This window comes from Strongylocentrotus purpuratus, unplaced genomic scaffold (assembly GCF_000002235.5).
Source record: "Strongylocentrotus purpuratus isolate Spur 01 unplaced genomic scaffold, Spur_5.0 spur5_scaffold_2, whole genome shotgun sequence".
Taxonomy (NCBI): Eukaryota; Metazoa; Echinodermata; class Echinoidea; order Camarodonta; family Strongylocentrotidae; genus Strongylocentrotus; species Strongylocentrotus purpuratus.
In genome coordinates, this window is record NW_022145605.1 from 16,873,209 (window position 1) to 16,893,353 (window position 20,145).

At 39.2% G+C, this 20,145-nt stretch overlaps 2 protein-coding genes across 5 annotated transcripts in view; one reads left to right on the top strand and one right to left on the bottom strand.

Moving 5' to 3' along the window:
- The window catches only part of LOC585956 (oxysterol-binding protein 1), an 81,271-nt gene extending 64,927 nt beyond the window's left edge, over positions 1 to 16,344 (bottom strand). The window contains exons 1-2 of the mRNA XM_030991824.1: positions 16,064 to 16,344; positions 13,727 to 13,935 (exon numbers count right to left, since the gene is read on the bottom strand). Of these exons, the coding sequence (XP_030847684.1) occupies positions 13,727 to 13,935; positions 16,064 to 16,182 (328 nt within the window). The 5' untranslated portion in view covers positions 16,183 to 16,344. The remainder of the gene's footprint in view (positions 1 to 13,726; positions 13,936 to 16,063) is intronic.
- LOC588148 (mitotic-spindle organizing protein 2) lies at positions 364 to 19,219 on the top strand. Of its 4 annotated transcripts, XM_030991826.1 has the most exons (4): positions 364 to 421; positions 16,974 to 17,151; positions 17,778 to 18,121; positions 18,264 to 19,219. In XM_030991826.1, the coding sequence occupies exons 1-3, from the start codon at positions 379 to 381 to the stop codon at positions 18,106 to 18,108; spliced, it is 552 nt and encodes a 183-aa protein (XP_030847686.1). In that variant the 5' UTR covers positions 364 to 378; the 3' UTR covers positions 18,109 to 18,121; positions 18,264 to 19,219. The 4 variants fall into 4 exon arrangements, with proteins under 4 accessions (XP_030847686.1, XP_030847685.1, XP_011678610.1 ...); XM_030991825.1 differs by having other exon boundaries at positions 17,778 to 19,219; XM_011680308.2 differs by lacking the exon at positions 364 to 421 and adding an exon at positions 16,639 to 16,810 and having other exon boundaries at positions 16,971 to 17,151; positions 17,778 to 19,219.
- The last annotated feature ends 926 nt before the right edge of the window (positions 19,220 to 20,145 follow it).

Genomic DNA, 20,145 nt, shown 5'->3' on the forward strand with positions numbered 1-20,145 from the left:
TGTGTATGCTCGCAAACCGTTCCTCAAGACCCGTTCCTCTGGAGCGGTCTAACTAAGACCACTTTCAAAGTGAGTGAGAACGGGGTCATAGAAAGCTTCAGTATAGCCTATAGGGACTATCATCTTTCTGTCTAATTAACTATTTACAGTCGTACCGTATTTGCCGGCAATAAGGCCGCAGCGCCGCATAGGCCGCACCCCCAATTTTGACATTATAAAAATATTAAAAAATAACAAAACTTTTGTCAAAGGTGGGATTCGATCTCTAGCGTACAAATGCAGATGCTACCCAAATTACCGCCTTAGACCGCTCGGCCATCCCGTCCCTGACGCTATCCCCAGCAGTTTTCTCCTGTGTATAATTGAAATGGATTCAAAATGGCGATTTCGGCTGGATGCTTCGCGGCAGCTCCGTTAAACGGTCCCTTCTTTTACTTTTGCAATGCATTGGCACGAACTTAGATCAAGATTTATCGGCAGATGTTGTTTTTGGAAGTTTATTTTCGTCTTCATGTCAACAATGCAAGATAAAATTGTCGGTAAGATGTGTGGAAATGTCCTGTACCATAGTGGTATAGTTATTGTACCGTTCGTAGTCCCATATGTGCAAATTCGTGCAAGTTTTGACTTACATTTTTTTTTTTTTTTTACTCTTTCGCCCCAAAGGCAGCACCCCGACTTTTTGATATTTTCTCTTCCAAAAATACTGTTGCCTTAACGCCGGTATATCTTCACTACAGATACATGAATAAGGGCAATTTCACTACCCTATTCATTGTAGTGCCTATAGAATTCATGTTTGGATTATGTTATACTACACTTTTTATATGTTTACATATTTCAGTACATACAGTACACGAGGAGGCAAAAAGCTTTAATATTATTAAGATTTGTTTAAAGGATCTTGGTCATGTTATTAACTACTTTAATAATTTAGAGACCTGTTTCACTCATCAAAGTGTATGTTATATTATTATACACCTCCTTCTCTGTATGTGACCCAAAGGTCATTATCTAGCTAATAACATGTCACCAGAGCTACAATGCAACTGACCTAGAAACGTGTGCTCATTTACCATAGGCCTGTCCTCATCAGCTTGAATTTGCCAAATAACCTGCTATTCTACTATCCCGGTCGCAAATTAGCAAGTTCATTTGCGTTTTCATCAGCCCGCAGTTGCAATTAGCGGGATATTTGGTCAAAAAAATATTCAGAGAAATGTTGGTCTCAGTTCCAAAATATCCCGCTATTTCCCAAATAGCAGGCTAATTTGCGCCCGTCCCAGCTAGTTTGTGATGAGCGTATAAGTCTGGTGAAGACGCAATTTCGAGCTTCGGGATAATATCCAGAGTCTGAAAATAGCGGATTATTTGGCAAACCCGAGCTGATGAAGACAGGTCTAGTTTGATTGTGTTGAGAGTTGAGATGTGAATGGTGGTGGTTGTTTTACCTGACTGCTAAGAAAGCATAAATGCTTGTAAGTAAGCAACCAGATGGCCGACCGCTTTAGGTCCTCTCCGAGGGACCTGGTAATGAGGATTAATGCCTTACCAAAGGGCACTAGCGCATCGCCTGGGTTTCGAACCCGGGTCACCGGATTAAGAGACCACTGCTCTACCGACTGAGCTATCGCGCCTCCTCGATCGAGACGTTAATTCTGGTAAAGATCAAACATATTTTTAAGCTTTCCCATTCTTTGTACTGTATGTCAGTTTGGAAGAATATCACAGCAGAATTGAGGAAACGTATTATTTGCTACATAATATACATATTATAAAACTGAAAAAAAGAAATTGAGACACCTTTTCATAAGTTCTTTAAAAAATATCAAACTAGAAAAAGCAACAAGTTTTCGAACAATAGTCAATAGGCCCTCCCTAGGACAGAACTTTTTAAAGGTCAGTCCCAGGGGCGCTGACTGACATCACGTCACGTTACCTGCCCATAATCTGTCCCCAGCCATGGTGCCACACGAGCCGGCGCACATCAGCCAGTTTCCCATGCGAGAGCCGGTCGAGCCGGCCTTCAAACACGAGCTCCTCGTAGGCGAGACGTCGGTCGCATGCATGTACTGTACACGACAAACATTGCCAGCAGTTAACAAGATTAGTTAATCCCACTTGCTGTAAACAAGCACTTGTGATGGCATGGCAGAGGGCGAGGTAGAGAGGGAGGGAGAGAGGGGTAGAGAGAGAGAGAGAGAGAGGTAGAGAGAGATAGAGAGAGAGCAAGAGAGGTAGAGAGAGAGAGAGAGGGAGGGGAGAAAAAGAAAAAGAAAGATAGAGAGAGAGAGAGAGAGAGAGAGTGGTAGAGAGAGGTGGAGAGAGAGGTAAAAGAGAGAGAGAGAGTCAAGCTCATTACATGATTAGCCAAGCAGCTGACTACTCCAATGAGCCACAGCAATGACGACGACGCCACATTCCACAGAGATCTTGTTGGCTGGGTCCAAGGCAAGGTGAGCTTTGACAGATTAGAAAACTATTCCAAAAGACAGCTACATGTAGCAAGGTGATATGGCAGACAAACTAACCAGACTGACAGAAAAGTTACATTCCAGGATGTATATATCCGCAGTATTTGCTACATGCACTTTCCAGATCATCTGAATGCACGTTACAATTCAATCATCCTTTGCATTCGTGAAAGTTGTTCTCCCTAGCTGTTCCCTCAAAATGCTCGATCAGGAATGCATTTGCATTTCTATACCTACTTGATTTTCAAATACAACATTCACGTGGTGTATAATCAGCAGTGGCTCTGATTTCTACCCAATGATTCATTCGCAATTTCCTTCCAACACTATCAAAAACAAAGCGACACAAGGATATCCATGTCATGTCGGATCCAAGAAACATCAAGAACTGCTTCCTGTTTATACATGTACCATAAAGTCACTTTCACAAATGCAAACCAACTGTTGATAATTAAATGTTATTCACACGGTGGACAACAAATCTATACCGACTCTTTCTAGTACTGTACTTCACGTTGATATCCGTCATAACAGGCTACTTTTAAAGCCATGCAATTTCCAACCCATATTGGTAGAAAGTATCCGCCTCACATATAATGCACACATGGGTGTTGCGAGAGGATCACTGAAAGTTCTTTGACTCCACCTGCTAGGCCGCTACATCATGAATCCATGGATAGACTGACTGACTGGATGCCAATGCGAATGACCCTACCCTGCTGTCTAAAGAAAGCCCACTCCTTTCAAACATGACATAAAACATAATACACTGTATACCAGTAACTTTGTGAACATGAATGTTTAAGTAAACATACATGTACATGTACATTCATGGTACCATCTTTTTTCTTACACTTGCCCACTCAATAGGAAAAAACCATGCCTAGGGTCTCATTAGGTAAGTCTCCATCAGCTCGAGATTGCCAAATAACCCGCTATTTCTGATTTGGGAAATAAGCCGAAGTTACAAATCACGTCTTCATCAACTCGAGCCTCGACCTCGAGAAATTAGCTCGAGATATTTTGCTCAGCGTTCATGCGTAGTGCGAGTCTTCGGGCTGGTGAAGACGTACCGGACAATTGCCAGGATATTTTGCAAACTAGCCCAAGATATCTTGGGATGATTATCTTGACCAAATATCCCGCAAATTGCAACTGCTGGCTGATGAGGACGCAAATTAGCTAGATAATTTGCGACCGGGATAGTTAAAATAGCGGGTTATTTGGCAATCTTGAGATGATGAAGACGCGCCTATTGACCGGTTGACTACTGAATTCAGACATTCCCATATAGGATTGATAAAGGAACCGCCCATTTCAAGTAGGCAATGGGAATACCATCTTGGTGCATTTTATCTTAATGTGCATCAGAAGGGAAGTCATAAATGCATGATGTACATGTACTGTACATGTAGTCAGCAAGCTTCCTATTTTTTTAAAAGCTATTCTTAGTATCCTTTAAAGCTAATATACAATTTGGGTGAGGCTCCGAAACTGTTAATTATACTTCTTTGATTCTAGTTGATAAATAACAAATATTATTCATACTCAGTGCCAAGCTGTCAGGATTTTCCCCTCATTACTGTATGTGCAATTGTTAAACTATTGAGGGGTGAAAAATAAATTACATCTCTGGCCTTTGCACTTCCAATCAAGTTTCTAAAACCACTTGCTTGCCAAACCTCTACAACTTTCATTCAAATTTCTTTTCTTCGCTACCAAAGCTATGGATAGTATTGAATGCTAAAACACAGCAAACCGTGCATTGTCCACCCTGAAGAATTCACATGGAAAGAGATTGGAGGACGGACTCACATCCTAGGTTCATCCTAGATAGTGGTACCAGTATAACTCATGGCATCCCAACAGGACTGGTAGAGGTGTACTACAGCACCAGAACTTCCACACAGGACTGGGAAGGGTTCTCCTACATATACAATGTACACTGTACATGTATAAATTCATCACAGAACTAGAAAAGGTACCTCTAGAACTTCCACACAGGACTGAGATGGGTACGACCAAAACTTCTGCACAGCGCTGGGAAGGTTACTCCTACAGTAGAACTTCCACACAAGACTGAAATGGGTATGACCAGAACTTCCATACACCGCTGGGACGGTTACCTCTACAGTAGAACTTCCACACAGGACTGAGATGGGTATGACCAGAACTTCCATACAGCTCTAGGAAAGATTCTCCTACAGTACATGTATAACTTCCACACAGCGCTGGGAAGGGTACTCTTAGAATGTCCATAACATGTAATTCTCATTGGGTACCCGAACCTCCATACAGCACTTAAATACTGGGGTACTAACAGAACTTCCTATTGTAGTACAGTAGCTGATTACTCACAAGAAATTTGCCTCTGTCTTGACTACCGGGTACTTCAATTCCTCAACAAAGCATTGAACTCTTTACCCACCTAGGTTCTTTAATGGAACTAACACTGGTGTGCTGTTGTCGACCTTTGTCACATGCGCTTTGTATGTGGAAGGCCTGATCCAAATATTATGGAAGTCTACGGTTTCAGCATCAGCATCAGCATCGGCAATACATTTACATGTATACGAAAGAAAAAGTACTTCTGCTAGTCTTCCAGTAGCTTCTTCTTTAAGAATGACCCACAAATCTACTTTGAGGGGGTGGAAGAGTGGGATCACAAAACCATAGATCAGACCAGTGACTTTCCATGAATAGCAACAAAAGAGTTCAGACACAAGACATTTGCAATAGGATCAATGCGATATAGGTAGTAGTGTTACAGTGCTCTATCTCAGACGAGTTATTTCGGTACTGCATGCTTGATCGGAGCGTGACAGCGACCAACTACGACAAAAGTCTACATACAGCTGTAGTTATGTTCTATAAATGTCTTCCAACAACAACAACAACAACGGTTGGACAACCAGGGCACCCCAAGGTCTGTCTGAAGTTACATGTAGGAATGCAGAGCCTCTATTAGAGGCTTGTTAATTTCTTGATTACATCATCCAGCCCAATAGACCTAGGACTAGGAGGAGAGTTGCACAGTAATGTGACATTATCATGACATCTATTGGTTATCAACAAACTGTGTGGAAAAAATGTGGGATTGAGCATGGAGGTTACTTCCTCCCCCCCCCCCCCCCATAAAAGACCATCACAAAAAAGGAGCCCCTGTAATGATGTTTTCTGTTGGAAATAATAGATCTCTGTGTGAATAAACATTTGAGGATTATAAGAACCATGAAACACTGACATACAATTTAAATTCAATGGTGCCAAAAACACTATTTGCTCCCTGCCGCCTCAGTTGTTCTCAAAATATTAATATCACCATATTAGTCTGGGAAAGTATTATCTATTATGACAATCAAGCAAACTAAATGTGATAGAAGGGTTTCTTTAAAAAAATGAGCATTACACTCTTGCAAACATCTAAGAATCCAACAGTCTAAAAGCATGGAAAATATTCTACACTGTAGTCTGTTTGGAGCCACATTTGCCACCAGGATGTTATCCGCTTTGACTTGTATCATTTTACACAGATTTAAAGATAAGCTTGAGTTCCTGGTAATGATAGAATTAGAAAAAAAAATCTCACAGAATCCAACAAAACTCACACTGAATGTTAAGGATAACAAATGAATGATTTTGGTAAAACATGTACTGTATAGGGGCTATGTAATGAGCATAGAAAGATAAGGAAATCAAGGTACCTGTACGTAGGCCAGGTCACTATGTGTAAACAAGAGTTGTGGTTTTTACTGAAGATGATTTCCAGCAAGTTTTTGTGAGTTTGTTTTTATTTACTGGTTAGAACAAACAATCCACTGCAGGTAGACAATCCAGAATTAATTATAGCCAAGTTCTTTTGAAATACGATTCCCCTACCAGAGATCAAGATTAGCTTTAATGCCCCTGTGGCTCTAAACAGACAATAGGTATGTCTTCATCAGCTCCAGATTGCCAAATAGCTCGCTATTTCTGATTTGGGAAATAAGCCCAAATTTACAAATCGCGTCTTTATCAGCTCGAGACTCGACCTCAAAATATTTTGCTCAGCGTTTGCACATAGTGCAAGTCTTCGGGCTGGTGAAGACGCACTGGACAAATAGCGGGATATTTTGCGAACTAGCACAAGATATCTTGGGCTGATATAAATCTTGACCAAATATCCCGTTAATTGCAACTGTGGGCTGATGAGGACGATCGGGATAATTAAAATAGCAGGTTATTTGGCAATCTCGAGCTGATGAGGACAGGCCTCATCAGTCATACAGTCATGACATAATATATTTGGTTAGTTACCTTCCCCATTCAATTCACCTGTCTCTCTTCCACAATGACCCCCAATTATCTCTGATCTATTGCCATCTATACATGTAGGTTAAATCATAGTTCTTGTGGGATTGAATAGTGCCTTGGCCCATCTTGGAGCAGGGTGATCTTGTAAGTTATACAAAGTCCTCGGCTCACTAACGAGGCTGATCTACGATCTCCAAGGAAATTGAGTATTGGCTTTTCTCGTTCCATAATAGAATACAGGGATATTTGGAGGAGTTACAGTACCTGAAAAACTGAGATTTGGTAGAAGAGAGTTGTACATTGTAGATAAATAGAGACGAAATAAGGCCAAACGCATACAGCTTAAGCTCATCTTAAACTATCCTTTATCACTTTCTTGCTATGTTTTTTACTCATCTTTGTACAAATTCTATTCTATATAAAAACTGTCTTCACGTATACCAGCTCCATTTTGTAGAAAATCTTCCTGTTTAAAACATAATTTCAAGTTTGCTCGAAACTTTTCACATACAGATTCTGTCTTGTGGTAAAATGCTGCTTTTCTAAGTTGCGTGCCAGCACCTTCCCTGACATTTCTTAACGATGCCATTAACCTTAGAATAACCCTTTTCTTCACATACATACATGTACATGTACCTTAAAGACATTATGTAAAGCTTGTCTCGGCTCGGATGACGTCAAACTCGACATCAGTCGTCTGCGGAGCCCGATAGCCAAAAGGGCATTGACATACTGTACATGTACATGAACGTGTTCACACTTTCACATTCCCTTCTAGCTTTCAGCAGAGACATTTCCAAAGCTGATCTCAGCTCACAACATCAAACTCAATATATCAACTGCTGAGAGCCAGAAGGGCATTGACATACATGTAAATGAATGTGTTCACACTTTCACAATCCCTTCTAGCTTTCAGCAGAGACATTTCCAAAGCTGGTCTCAGCTCATAACGTCAAACTCAATATATCGACTGCTGAGAGCCAGAAGGGCATTAATGTATACAGGTGTAGGTGTATGCTTTCACATAGAGTGAAGGCTCTTCTAGCTCTCAACAGATATTACCTGTCTGTCCCTAGTAATAGTGCACTGTACAGCTACTGTTGTTATCTCATTAATTCCTTTCACGTCCTAAACAGGGTATATTTATATAGAGAGCACATTAAAGGTAAAGACCAGTTATGGTCATGCGATTGCATTGTGAAGGAAACGTTGTGGAATCGATCAGAAAAGGTTGATCATCTAGCATCTAGCATCCGCAAGGTTCTGGAATCATCAAAATGATAAAAAATTTGGCCCATTCTTCGTAAAGTTACAAGCACTATACACAGAAAGATGTATATGGGACCGTGCATGACACATGCGTTTATCTCTCACAGTCCAATAGATAAACTAATTTACCAAATATATCAATTAGTAGGCGGTTTCCCGGCAATTTTTTTATCATCATGTATTAGTCAAAACATATTCTTTCACATGATTGGTAATGAGAGCGTCCATTTCATTTTTTGAAATTGGGGCGTTTCCAATACTGGTCTTTACCTTTAACCTTTGCAACATGTAATCTTTAAAAGGTTCATTAGATTTTACATTTTATGCTAGAATACAGCTGAAATAGTCTTCATTACTGCACCTCATACACAAAAGAGAGCTGTGTGACTACATGTATAATGTCTATACTGCCACTTTTGCAAACTTTGGCATTACAAGCTCACTAACATATTTAAAAAACTTGTAAATATTATCCTGTCATCCACTACCAATCATATCCACACTCTGCACACAGAAGGCCTGAACATGTACCGGTATGCAAATAAGCAAAGTCCATATCAGTGAAGCAAATTGACCCTTGAGCTATTGTTGCCGGATCATGTGTCATACCATCGATCTACATGTATCTGATCTGCATCAAAAGGCGTGTCTGCACTATCTCGAGATTGCCAAATATCCAGATCGCAAACTATCCAGCTAATTTGCGTCTTCATTAGAACGAAGTAGCAAATTAGCTGGATAGTTGGTCGGGATAATATCCCAAGATATCTCAGTCTAGTTTGCGGTTTTCCATGCTTACTCGAGGTCAGTGGTTGTACTAGCGCGCTGAGTGGTATAGATCGCATGTGCGAACCGGAAATCGTTGTGCATGATGGGATCGGGATATTTGACTCCGGATCGGTCTAATGAAGACGGTCGCAAACTATCCCGCTAGTTCGGAAATAGTGGGATATTTTGCAAACTAGACCGAGATATCTTGGGATATTATCCCGACCAACTATCCAGCTAATTTGCTACTTCGTTCTAATGAAGACGCAAATAGCTGGATAGTTTGCGATCGGGATAGTTCAAATAGCTGGATATTTGGCAATCTCGAGATAGTGAAGACGGGCCTAAAGTGATTTTGAATCATTGAACGCTGCTCAAACCATTCAGGAAGGATTGGTCATGGGAGATGAACTGTTTGTTTTCTTTAAACATTGACAGACCGACAGAAAATAAGCAGAGCCCTCTCCTGTGCATCGCAGAGTTCAAATCTAGTCTAGTTGTCAAGATAATTTACTGGGGCAAATCCCTTGTCAGTTGTAAAGTGGACTGTCAGACTCAAGAGTCAGAACAACAGTATGCAAGAATATGTATGAAGACTGTACTGTCTACCGAACATTATAGGCTATGTACTATAGATGCTCCCGATAGCCAAAAAAACTAGGGAAACTACTGTAGGGTCTGCTCAAGGCTTTAATGCGGAATAATATTCAAGTGTCAAAGTAGAGCCTGTGCCTGCAGACTATTTTGCACTTAAAATGCAATCACAAATTAGCATATCTTTCCATGCAAGCTACAGATTTACATGTACAGTGTACCTACATGGTACATGTAGTGCATTTCAAATCCAACAAGACTTTTTTTTCCCTTCACTTACTAAAAATAAATACCAAATAAATAAATAAATATAAAATACAAAATTTATCTTTGAATTGCATTATGATTTAAATATGAGATGATTTGCATACATACCGGTACTGTACATGACATGACAGGGAATAATTTTCCTCAAATATTTAGATTAGCAATTTCAGCTGATGGATAAATATTTCAAATGAAATTCTGTACATTTCTATGGAAGAAAACTGCTACACAAACAATATTTTGTATAGCAGTCATGCAAAAATGCATAGCAAATTGCGATGCGATACCAGGAAAATTATTCCCTGCATGAACATGACATGTGCAACACGTACAGTATATAATGTAAAGGGGATTTAATCCAGGCTTTAACTTTCATGTATACTGTGGTAAAAACCGTAAAATTTATGAAACGACTCCGTCACACAATAATTTACCTAAACCAATCAAATTTAAATTAATAAATGCACATGTACAATCGGACAAGTAGACATGAAATGTATTGGCTATACTGTAGTACTACTAGACTGTATTGAACCATAAACACTGGTTCTAGTTTTCAATCCTAATACAGTGTACATGTACTTCGATAATTACGCTGCACAGAAAAGATCTACATATTATTGAAAATCAGTTAGAAAACTGCCAGAGAGCAGAGAGATAACAAAAGCGAAAATAGCATTTATTTATATTACAGTTAAACCTGTCTTAGTGGCAACCTTTCTGTAAATGCCCACTGTCTATATTGGTCACCCATATTGTATGCTGCTACATGTACATTTGAAGGAAGAAACTTGTATTGTAGAACCTGTCTAGAAAGGCCACCCGTCTACGGTGGCCAGTTTTCCTGTTTCTCTTGTGTGGCCTTTATAGACAGGTTTGAATTTATACTGATGTATGTTTTGCCTTCCCATTCAGTTCAGTTTGAGAGTGCCATGGCCAGCTGTTCAGCTACACCAGACATGCATGCATGTGTGTTGCATGTGTATGAATGTATGCGCATTCAATTACGGTAGACAACATTGCACCGAATACTACATTTCCAGACAGGCTGACCTAAACAACTTTTTAATGTCCTTTTAGCAGATTGCTTTTATCTGTTAATGCCCTGTTTGGCAGATTGCTTGTTTTTGCGGCTTGCATGAACAGGAAATGACATGCCTATTTGGTCTACCGTATCCTCCCACTTTTCCTGTTTCATTGCCTTTTGTTGAGGTGATTTTAATTTCCTATTGGTAGCCATCGTCATGGTACTGAGTTAATAAACAGATTCTCTACTTTATGATATTGACTTTCAATATAATACAACATATACATATCTGTACACCCAATTCACAAATTCTGCCCAGTGTGGCTACAGGTGTAGCAATGAATGATTACAATGACTTACAGGTACTTGAATAACAAGTTTTTAAAAATGTACAAAACTATCAATTCCCTTTTGGTGTTGTGTACAAAACTGCACATTCAAAACCATGATATGATTGATACTTGTACTTGAATTACAATGCATGCGGTCACAAAATGTTGAAAGCACATTTCTTTTGTTAAAATGTGATTAATTATCCTGAATGTGTACAATGCAATACAAATTGGGTCATTGTGAACGAGTGTAAAATGAGACATGAACTAATTATTTATCACAAAGAAATGTCAAATTCATGGTTATGGTATGCAGAACATGGTTCAATTGTCTTTATTTAGGATGACTGATTGAGAGGGATACACACGTATCAGATAACCGTTGTCATTGTGACACACTGTGACCTCTGCTCATGCATATCTAGTGTACATTGTACACACCCTTTTCAATGAATTTGCATCTCTTTTTAGCTATCAGTGTCAGTAACAGAATTGACTTTTCCTTCAACTTTTTCAAACACCTCATCATCTGTTTGCTAACAGAAATTGCATGCATTTGCTGATTATTATTTTTTGAATTTGAATTTGTTGTCAACAGTAACTTTCATAATGTCAAGAAAACAAGGATATACATGTAAGTTGTTTTTTTATAAATTAGAATTGCTTATTTAATAATTCTGACTATATTTGATTCTTTTAACTATAATTTTCCAGTGTGTATGTAGGATAGAACAATGGTACAAACACTCATGTTATTCAAGTCATACCAAACTGAAACCAGACCGACGACAGACAAACACACTTTTACATTTAAATAACAACTACGATAGAAAATCTATCAGTTTCTAGTTTGACTCGGGTATTACATACTGAACATGCATGAAAGTGATTATAGAATTCGATAATTAAAACTCACCAGTATAAAATGCTCAAAAACCTCTAACAAAGTTTAGCACAACGTTTAGCACCGATGAGTATCCAGAAGTTAAATACTTAGTAAATGGAAATCACAGCTACATGTACGGGTAAAGTAGAAGTGCACCATCTGTCCAGTCACAGGAACAATGATAAAATTCTAAGGATTTAGCCTACACAAATCCCTTCCTGATCACAACAATTGTTATCTTTCCTGAGCGAGGTTATCAAACTTTCATATCCTTCAGTCTGCAGACCAATTTCACAGAGTTCACACGGAGAGATCCATACAATTTGCAAGGTTGAATGAATCTGATTCCAGTAATTGCTCCATTAGCAAGACACGTACACGATTGTTGAGTGAACTTAAAGGTAAAGGCCAGTTTTGGAAACGCCCCCCTCTCAAACAATAAAATGGAAGCTCTTTATTACCAATCATGTGACAGAATATGTTTTGACTACTTGATGATAAAAATTTTGCCGGGAAACCGCCTACTAATTGATATATTTGGTAAATTAGTTTATCTATTGGACTGTGAGAGATAAACGCACGTGTAGGCACGTGTCACGCACGGTCCCATATACATCTTTCTGTGTACAGTGCTTGTAACTTTACGAAGACTGGGCCAAATTTCTTATCATTTTGATGATTCCAGAACCTTGCAGTACACACCAATACTTTATGCCAGATGATCAACCTTTTCTGATTGATTCCACAACGTTTCTTTCACGATGCAATCACATGACCATAACTGGTCTTTATCTTTAAATGTAAAGGTTATGATCAGTTTTGGTAGGTTCTCTATTCAACAGAGCATACATGTACAGGTGTACAACATGTACATGTACAAAAAATGCTGGAGCAGGGTAGGCCTGTCAACTATCATCGGATCAGGAGCCGATCTTGAGCCGATCAGGTGAGATCGGATAATAATTTCCAGTCGCCGATCAAAAAAAATGATCAGAAAAAAATCTGTAGATTGATAGCCCAAAACGTGAAAATGTTCAGCATTTTGAAGAACAAAAATAAGAAAAAAAAATTCTGCCGATTTTTTCAGATGTACTTCAAGACGTGACGCTTTTGTGAACCCAAACCACCCCAGAAGTTCATGCATGTTTCATACACACAGAAGTCCTAGTTTCACAGTACCTCAGTTTCGATAGGTAGGTTCACATGACAGGTTATGAACTTAAAGTTCAGCTCATGGTTTTAAACTGTCTTTGAGGTTATTTAATAGTTACAGACTGTGTGAACGCACTTGTGATTTTGGAAACTTACGCTTTACTCAAGTTTTTAAACCACAAGCAATCTTATGGTTGGCCCAAGAAACTATGAGCCACAGAGGTCCTCACTTGAAGTTACACTGAATGTGCTGTGGAGATACAATTGACTCTGAGGTTTTGCCAGCTTGTATCTGCAACTACTGCTTTATACTCAGCTTGCAGTTCAAAAAACTTAGAGAACACAAGTTGTTTCAGTGCCATGTGAACCCATATTGTTGTTAGCGGGTCATCGTTTAAAGGCTGGCTGTACTAGTTTGGCCGGGAGGGATTAGACCACACCAGCAAGGTCAATGACAGGTGGCTATCTCAACAAGTCAGCTCTCAATTAACATAAGAAAAAGAGGATCATGGGGGACCAATGGTCACCGATTAGGCATTGTTTTCTATATTATATAGAGGGAGCAAGTAGCTACAAGTAGGACAGTGGGGCTTTAAAGCTTCCAGGCTTCGCTATTAGTTTTAGAAAACTGCGATAGTGCAGTGCGAACATGACAGCGACTTACCAGAATCCTCCTCCATCATCTGTATGGCCTTGGCCTTGGCCAGTTCCAGGGCAGTGACCCATCGCTGGCGTTCCACCTCGGAGCTCGCCTTCAGATGAAACGTCTGCGCCCCACTGGAAATCACAAAGTTACACGAGTCCTCGGTATCAATGTAGGCTCCGGCCAGATTGATGGTACCCCTGCATGTGTGGGACATCTCTGTCTGGTTTCTGTACGATCGCGAAGGAGAAAAAAAAATCATCCGAAAGAATTTAAATATTCATGTTTTCATGCCAGCATCACAAGCAAGTTTCTTAAAACCATTATCACACATGTACAGTAATTGTGTGTCCCAATTCCTGGATATCCTTTTCAAAAATGCGCTATTATGAGATGTCCATTGTCCAAGAACTTAGACTTACCGGTACAACAATTTGGAGAAGTTGGTACCTGACACACCAAAGTAGAAATTTTGATCGAAAGTTTTGGATATGATTTGTGCGTGTTTTAAATTCATGTATTATCAGTTATCACATACGTGAACATTATCATAATACATCCTACTGGCATTCGAAATTATGTTTATATGAAATTTAAATTTTTTTTTAAAAATTAGAAAAATAATATGGCAAACATGAAAGCTTAACGTTTGCTAAGCATCCAGACACACAACACCCCAACATACATATAATATTGTGTACATATGTGTAGGCTGTAGCACTGTAAGTACCGGTACATGTATGTGCATTCACCTTCTGTTTACATCTACTGGTAGTCCAAAACAACCTACATGTACGAGTGCAACTGACTGGAGATGAGACCAGATCAAAGTCTTCCGATATAACATTTTTAAAAGGGTGTTATATCAGGAATATTTTATGGCAAATATAGTCAATTCTGACTAATTGCCAAATGAAAACAAACACAGAAGAAGATAATTACGGTAAGTCCCTTTCAGCCAGGGACAAGGGCACACTTCAGGACCCTGGGGCCCGTTCTTAAAAACCGTTATAAGTCTAACTTATTTACTAAATCAGCGTTAGTGAACAACTTGTCCGCTACTTGTTTCACGAAGCCCTCTTTGCCAAGATCAACGACAACATCCTGACTATTAAGTAGTTGTGACGCCTCTGACACCGTCATATCTAATGGTTATAAGGCTTTTCCCATTTAACTGAACTGATTATATGTGTTTATTTCCACATTGTAAAATCCCTGATAGGATGGGTAATCTGCCACGACAGGCAACCCATAGTTAGAAGTGTATTCTCTAGTTTCAGACCCATATTGCTTTCGAGTTAAATTCTATCTTCAAATGTGTAAAATAAATATTTTAAAACATGAGTTTTAAAGTTTGGAATGTCTAAGTTTTGTCATTTGAATATTGTACTGATGTCTAAAACAATGGACAAAACTTTCAAAACATTGTATTTTTATTAAGAAGAATATAAGGGTGTATTTTTATAAACTATCAAATGAAAATATCCGGGGGTACCCATCTCAAGAACAAAACTGATTCGGGGGGGGGGGGGGGGGGGGGGGGGGTTCTCACGTATTAAGACATACAGGGGTGTACCGCTCTAGTGGGTCACTTTTTCACAAAAAATCCCTAAACATGAATCCCATTTTTAACAAAAATACCATTAAAAATGGGTCAGTTTTTTAAGAATTGTGAAAAATGGGCCTTATTTCGAGAAAAATGCCCCCAAATGACCCTTGAAAATGGTTAGGGGTTTCGAGGCTTGAGCAGGACACCCCCCTTCCAAACCAAATCTGAGTAACGTTAAACACTCCTTGTTTCAGTCCCATGTACTTAGTGACAATTTGCAATAGATGCCTAGACATAATTTTCGCAATGATTGCGAGTTAATTCATATTGCATAGACTAATATTAATTAATTGACAATTTGATTGGTAAAACCTACCCAAATGTTATCTTCCAACTTATTACATCGTTATTAAATTTCTTCATATCACATGTGTGAGGTTGACAATTATTTTTGTCAGGCAACGTGACCATCCTTATTTTAAATCATAGATCTATAATCTAAACCTAGGCTAGACCGTAGACGAGACATGTGAAATTTCTGGAAGGTTTACTCCCCGGTTTATTCTTCCTTCTAAAAAAAAGGTTCTCGAGCTCGACTCAATAAAAATACTTTACAAATACAAGCACACTTAAAATAAATACAAATTATTTAGAATTCTTTTACAAGTAAGGTGTTATTAGGATCAAACTTGACAGGATTCAGAGACAGTGAAGTTAAAACAATACAACTACAAAACAAGGTTATATTTTAAGTCACAAATTGTATTCTTTATTTTTTTTCAATGACAATGACATCATGAATGACAAACCTGTAATAAGAGAGGAGTTCGTTCGACAGCACAAACCATCGTCTCTGATAGCCTTTGATGTAATTTGTCCATTTGTACAACCATCCCTGGAAGTTCTCAGGAGCTTTAGCTTCTGCCATACTGCTTGGTTTCAAGCATTTAATGGGCAAATTCGGTCTGATTCACTTCAATGTAGCTTATTCTTCAAGTTGCAAGACACGTCCACATTAGTGATGTACGCGATCCCACATATATCGGCATATGATTGGTGCCTGACAATTCACCCCTGTAAACATTCGGCCAATAGCACTTTTCAGTGGCCGAGTTTAATACTTGATACGGAGATAAAATATGATAGAAAAATTTAGAAATATCAGGTTATTTCCCTAAAAATATTCAGTAGTATCTCGTAACTATCCAGTATACTCCTTCCTATCAAATAATTTTAAAAGTACTTTCTAAACACGTAATTAATGCAAACATCATCACTTCTTATTATGTCTTGCTAACTCGGCTACGAGTTTCTGCTTATTCCGAGTTGGTTCAAGTGCCGAGTTGGCCCGGATCCGATGGGTTTTTTTCTAGACTAAATGCACTGAATGTGCACTAGCGCGCTACGATCCCGCCTCCGAGCTCCCGCCCTAGCTATTCTACCAGTACCACTACCTAGGTACTAGGTACCGTACCGCTGCACTGCACTCCCCGCATCGTAGCCGTCGCGATCACGTACCAGTACCCCTATTCATAGGACCAGTTAAATTCATAAATGTAGGTGAAATGAAAGGGCTTCCGTTTTTGTCTCATTGTCAATTTTTGGCATAGGATCTACTTCTTGTTTCAGCATCACAGTAGAACACCCTCATAATTGAAGGAATCAAATAGAAATGAAATATTGTCAACCTTTTTTTATTTCCAATTTTCTACTCGGCAGACTCTCAGTCCAACAAGACAACAAGGGGTTCAACAAAGATGACGTCTCACCGCAGTGGCCAGTCTTACAAGTATTCCATAGCAGGGAAGAGAGCCAAGGATGCCCTGAACAAGGACGAGCAGGAGTTGTTCGAGCTATGTTGCTTGGCAGGGGTAGAGATGAGTCCTGCTGTGTATAGGTAAGGAACAGAAATCTTTGATTTAAGTTCCCTTGCTCAAGAAAAGAAAAGTGCAACTTATCATACCCAAATATTGTCAAACCAAAGCATACATGCATATGCAATAGGCAACAAGACAGGGAAGACGGGGGGTTTGTGTCTCCTTACTTAACAAAAAATAAAGCTGTGAGGTTTGCCAGTGACTTTGGATTTTACCCAAAAAATAGGCCTACATGTATAAGCATCAAATAGCATAATGTTTGTCCTTTATTTATATTTATAACAGGGATGCTTCCAGTGGGTCAAGCTCGCGATTCATAAGGACCGCTATTTATAAGGATCGCTATCACTAATGCATGAAATATGAATAGCGATCCTTTAATGAATAGCGGCCCTTTAATGAATAGTGGCCCTTTTAAATAGCGAGTAAACCATAGACAATTTTACCTAGCTATTCATAAGGACTGCTATCCATAACGCGTGATTAAATAAATAGCGGTCTTTATAAATAGCGGTCCTTATAAATAGCTAGCAGACCCTTCCACTTCAGTTCTTCAATTCATTTCTCCTGTAACTTTTGAAAAGCAAGAGATTCGATAGAAAATCTAACTTCTATATGAACTTCTGCTTCCACCCCACTACCCCAGGATCATCATGAATCTTCTGAAGATGAACGTCTCGCCCATCGCCATCACACAGATGCTGAAGGCTATGGTCAACCCTAAGGGACTGGATCCCACCCCAACCCCCTCAATGACAACTCGATCCTCTGCTTCCAGCTCAGACATCCCTGGAACAGGAACAGGTACATACCCTGGTCACAGCTTGGTCAAGCGGTCAGCGTCTCACTCGGCCGTGAGTGGAGGGTCAAGTACGTCCGGTCGATCAAAGGGAGGGTCCAGGAGTACGACGAGTCTTCAGAGCGATTCCAGCGGAAGGTCCAGATCAGGGAAGACTTCAAGTAACACAAGAACTTGATGCAAACACTTGAAGTAAAGTAAGGATTTGATGCGAATACTAAAAGTAGTTTGTGGACACGAGTCAAGAAGTTCTATGTATTTTATTCAGGAGTGCAACAAGTCTTCAAATCGATGCCAGTGGAAGGTCTACAGTGTATGCCAATGAAGATGTTGAGTAACACAAGAACTTGATGGCGAAGAGGAATTGTCCAGGAGTTGAACAATTGTCGCAAGTGTCGCAAGTGTTGCAAGTGTTGCTAGCAAAGCCCGGTAGCAAAGGCGAATATCAGTGAACTTCCATCACAACACAAGAACTTAAGGGCTTGAGGCATTCTTCTGTTCATCTTGTAAAACAGACATAATACAACAACGTTGTGGACAGAACTGTAGATTAGCTTGGAGTCTACACTTTACGTTTAAAACAAGAACTTGATGTATTGTAAATACATCAAATGAAACAAGGACATGAAGTTTATTATTTTGGGATATTTGTAGTGCGCTTGGGCTTAGAGTTTTCCCTACCCTAAGTATTTCATAAGGTAAAATATTGTAGCTGAAATAATAATATTTGCTGGGCAAAAAATAGAATAACCAAAATCACAAATCTTGATGGGGGATTTGTAAAGGTGTATACCGGTTAGAGCTGCGACGTGTAGTCGAATGCTCGAGTACCCGCACGGTTGACAATATTGTTTTATTGTTTTACAATTCTGACCTCACATCTCTCTATTTCAGGCACTTTTGTGCTTTTTTCTTCTTCTCCATTTTGCAGAAGTTATGGGGCTCAATATGTATGATATTTGTTTGTAGGCTAAGACGAACTGGTATCCCTGTTGTATGAAAGGTGATTATCAGAGTACATGTAGGTGAAAGTGCATTTTTGGAACATCTACATGGAATGGAATGGGGGCAACAATAGTTGACAGCCTCATCGCTTAGAGAAATTAGCAGATTGGTAGATTTAAACAGTTGACAGAAGAAGAAAAAATGACTTTGAAAGTTAAAACTCACAAAATGCGAAAATGTGTTCCATAATGTGCCTTTTTATGTTTATTGGTGTGTGTAAGATACCTAGTAACACAATTCCTACATATTTAATGTTGTAAATAAACTGTTGTTTTATAATGTGACACTGTGTATATTTTTTGTTTGCTTCTTTTCTCAGTAGTGCCCAGTGGAGATGAATTCTTGATGTATGATATACTGAGAATGCAACCTTCATGACAAGTTGGTTGGAATGGGTAAAAGGATAAAAATTAGACAGATGGGTTGGTGATATTTTTACAAGAATCAGGCAAAATAAGAAATGAACTGATGATCGTGTCGAGATCATTGTACAGTATGTAAATTAGGAAACTGAATGACAGTGACATCGATTCGACCAGTTTGAATTTCTGTATGTAAAGTGATTACAACTTTCAAAAATTGGTTACTTTATATCATTTGTCTGAATTCATAAATTGTCAACAATCTGCTTGTCTGACTTTTCTGCTTGCAATGCGCTTAAGGCGTTTCCTCAAATTGACAATTTGACTTTCAAACTACTATTTCTAGGTTCATTACTTGATTGCCTCTTGGCCTAACACAGATCTATCAAGTATCAAGCTTGTCCCATTTCTTGGATTACTATCCAGCTGGTCTTTTGGAACTTTTCTCAACCAAGTAATATAACTTGATTGAATATCCATGGGGTTTGATCATAATTTTTTTCCAATTTCCATAATTTTTCCATTATTAAGGCTTATTACCAATGACCAGGTTCTACAACGAAGGATCATGCAAGATATCCCAGTATATAACAGCCCACATAATCTACAATATCGGTCTGGTGAATCCTTGAATCTTCAAAAGGTCTGCAAGTCCAACATGCTGGTATTGCGGTTTGTCAGTCTTGTGGGCCTTCTGAAATCTTTTCGGAAGGTTCACTAGACCAGCATTGTCAGTATTGTAGGCTGTCGGTCTCTTTGTCTCGTGGACTGTAGCCAGATTAAGACTAAGCTGTTGCTAGCAAATTCTTATTAGAAGAGTGGGAATTGTACCACATGGATGTCAAAAA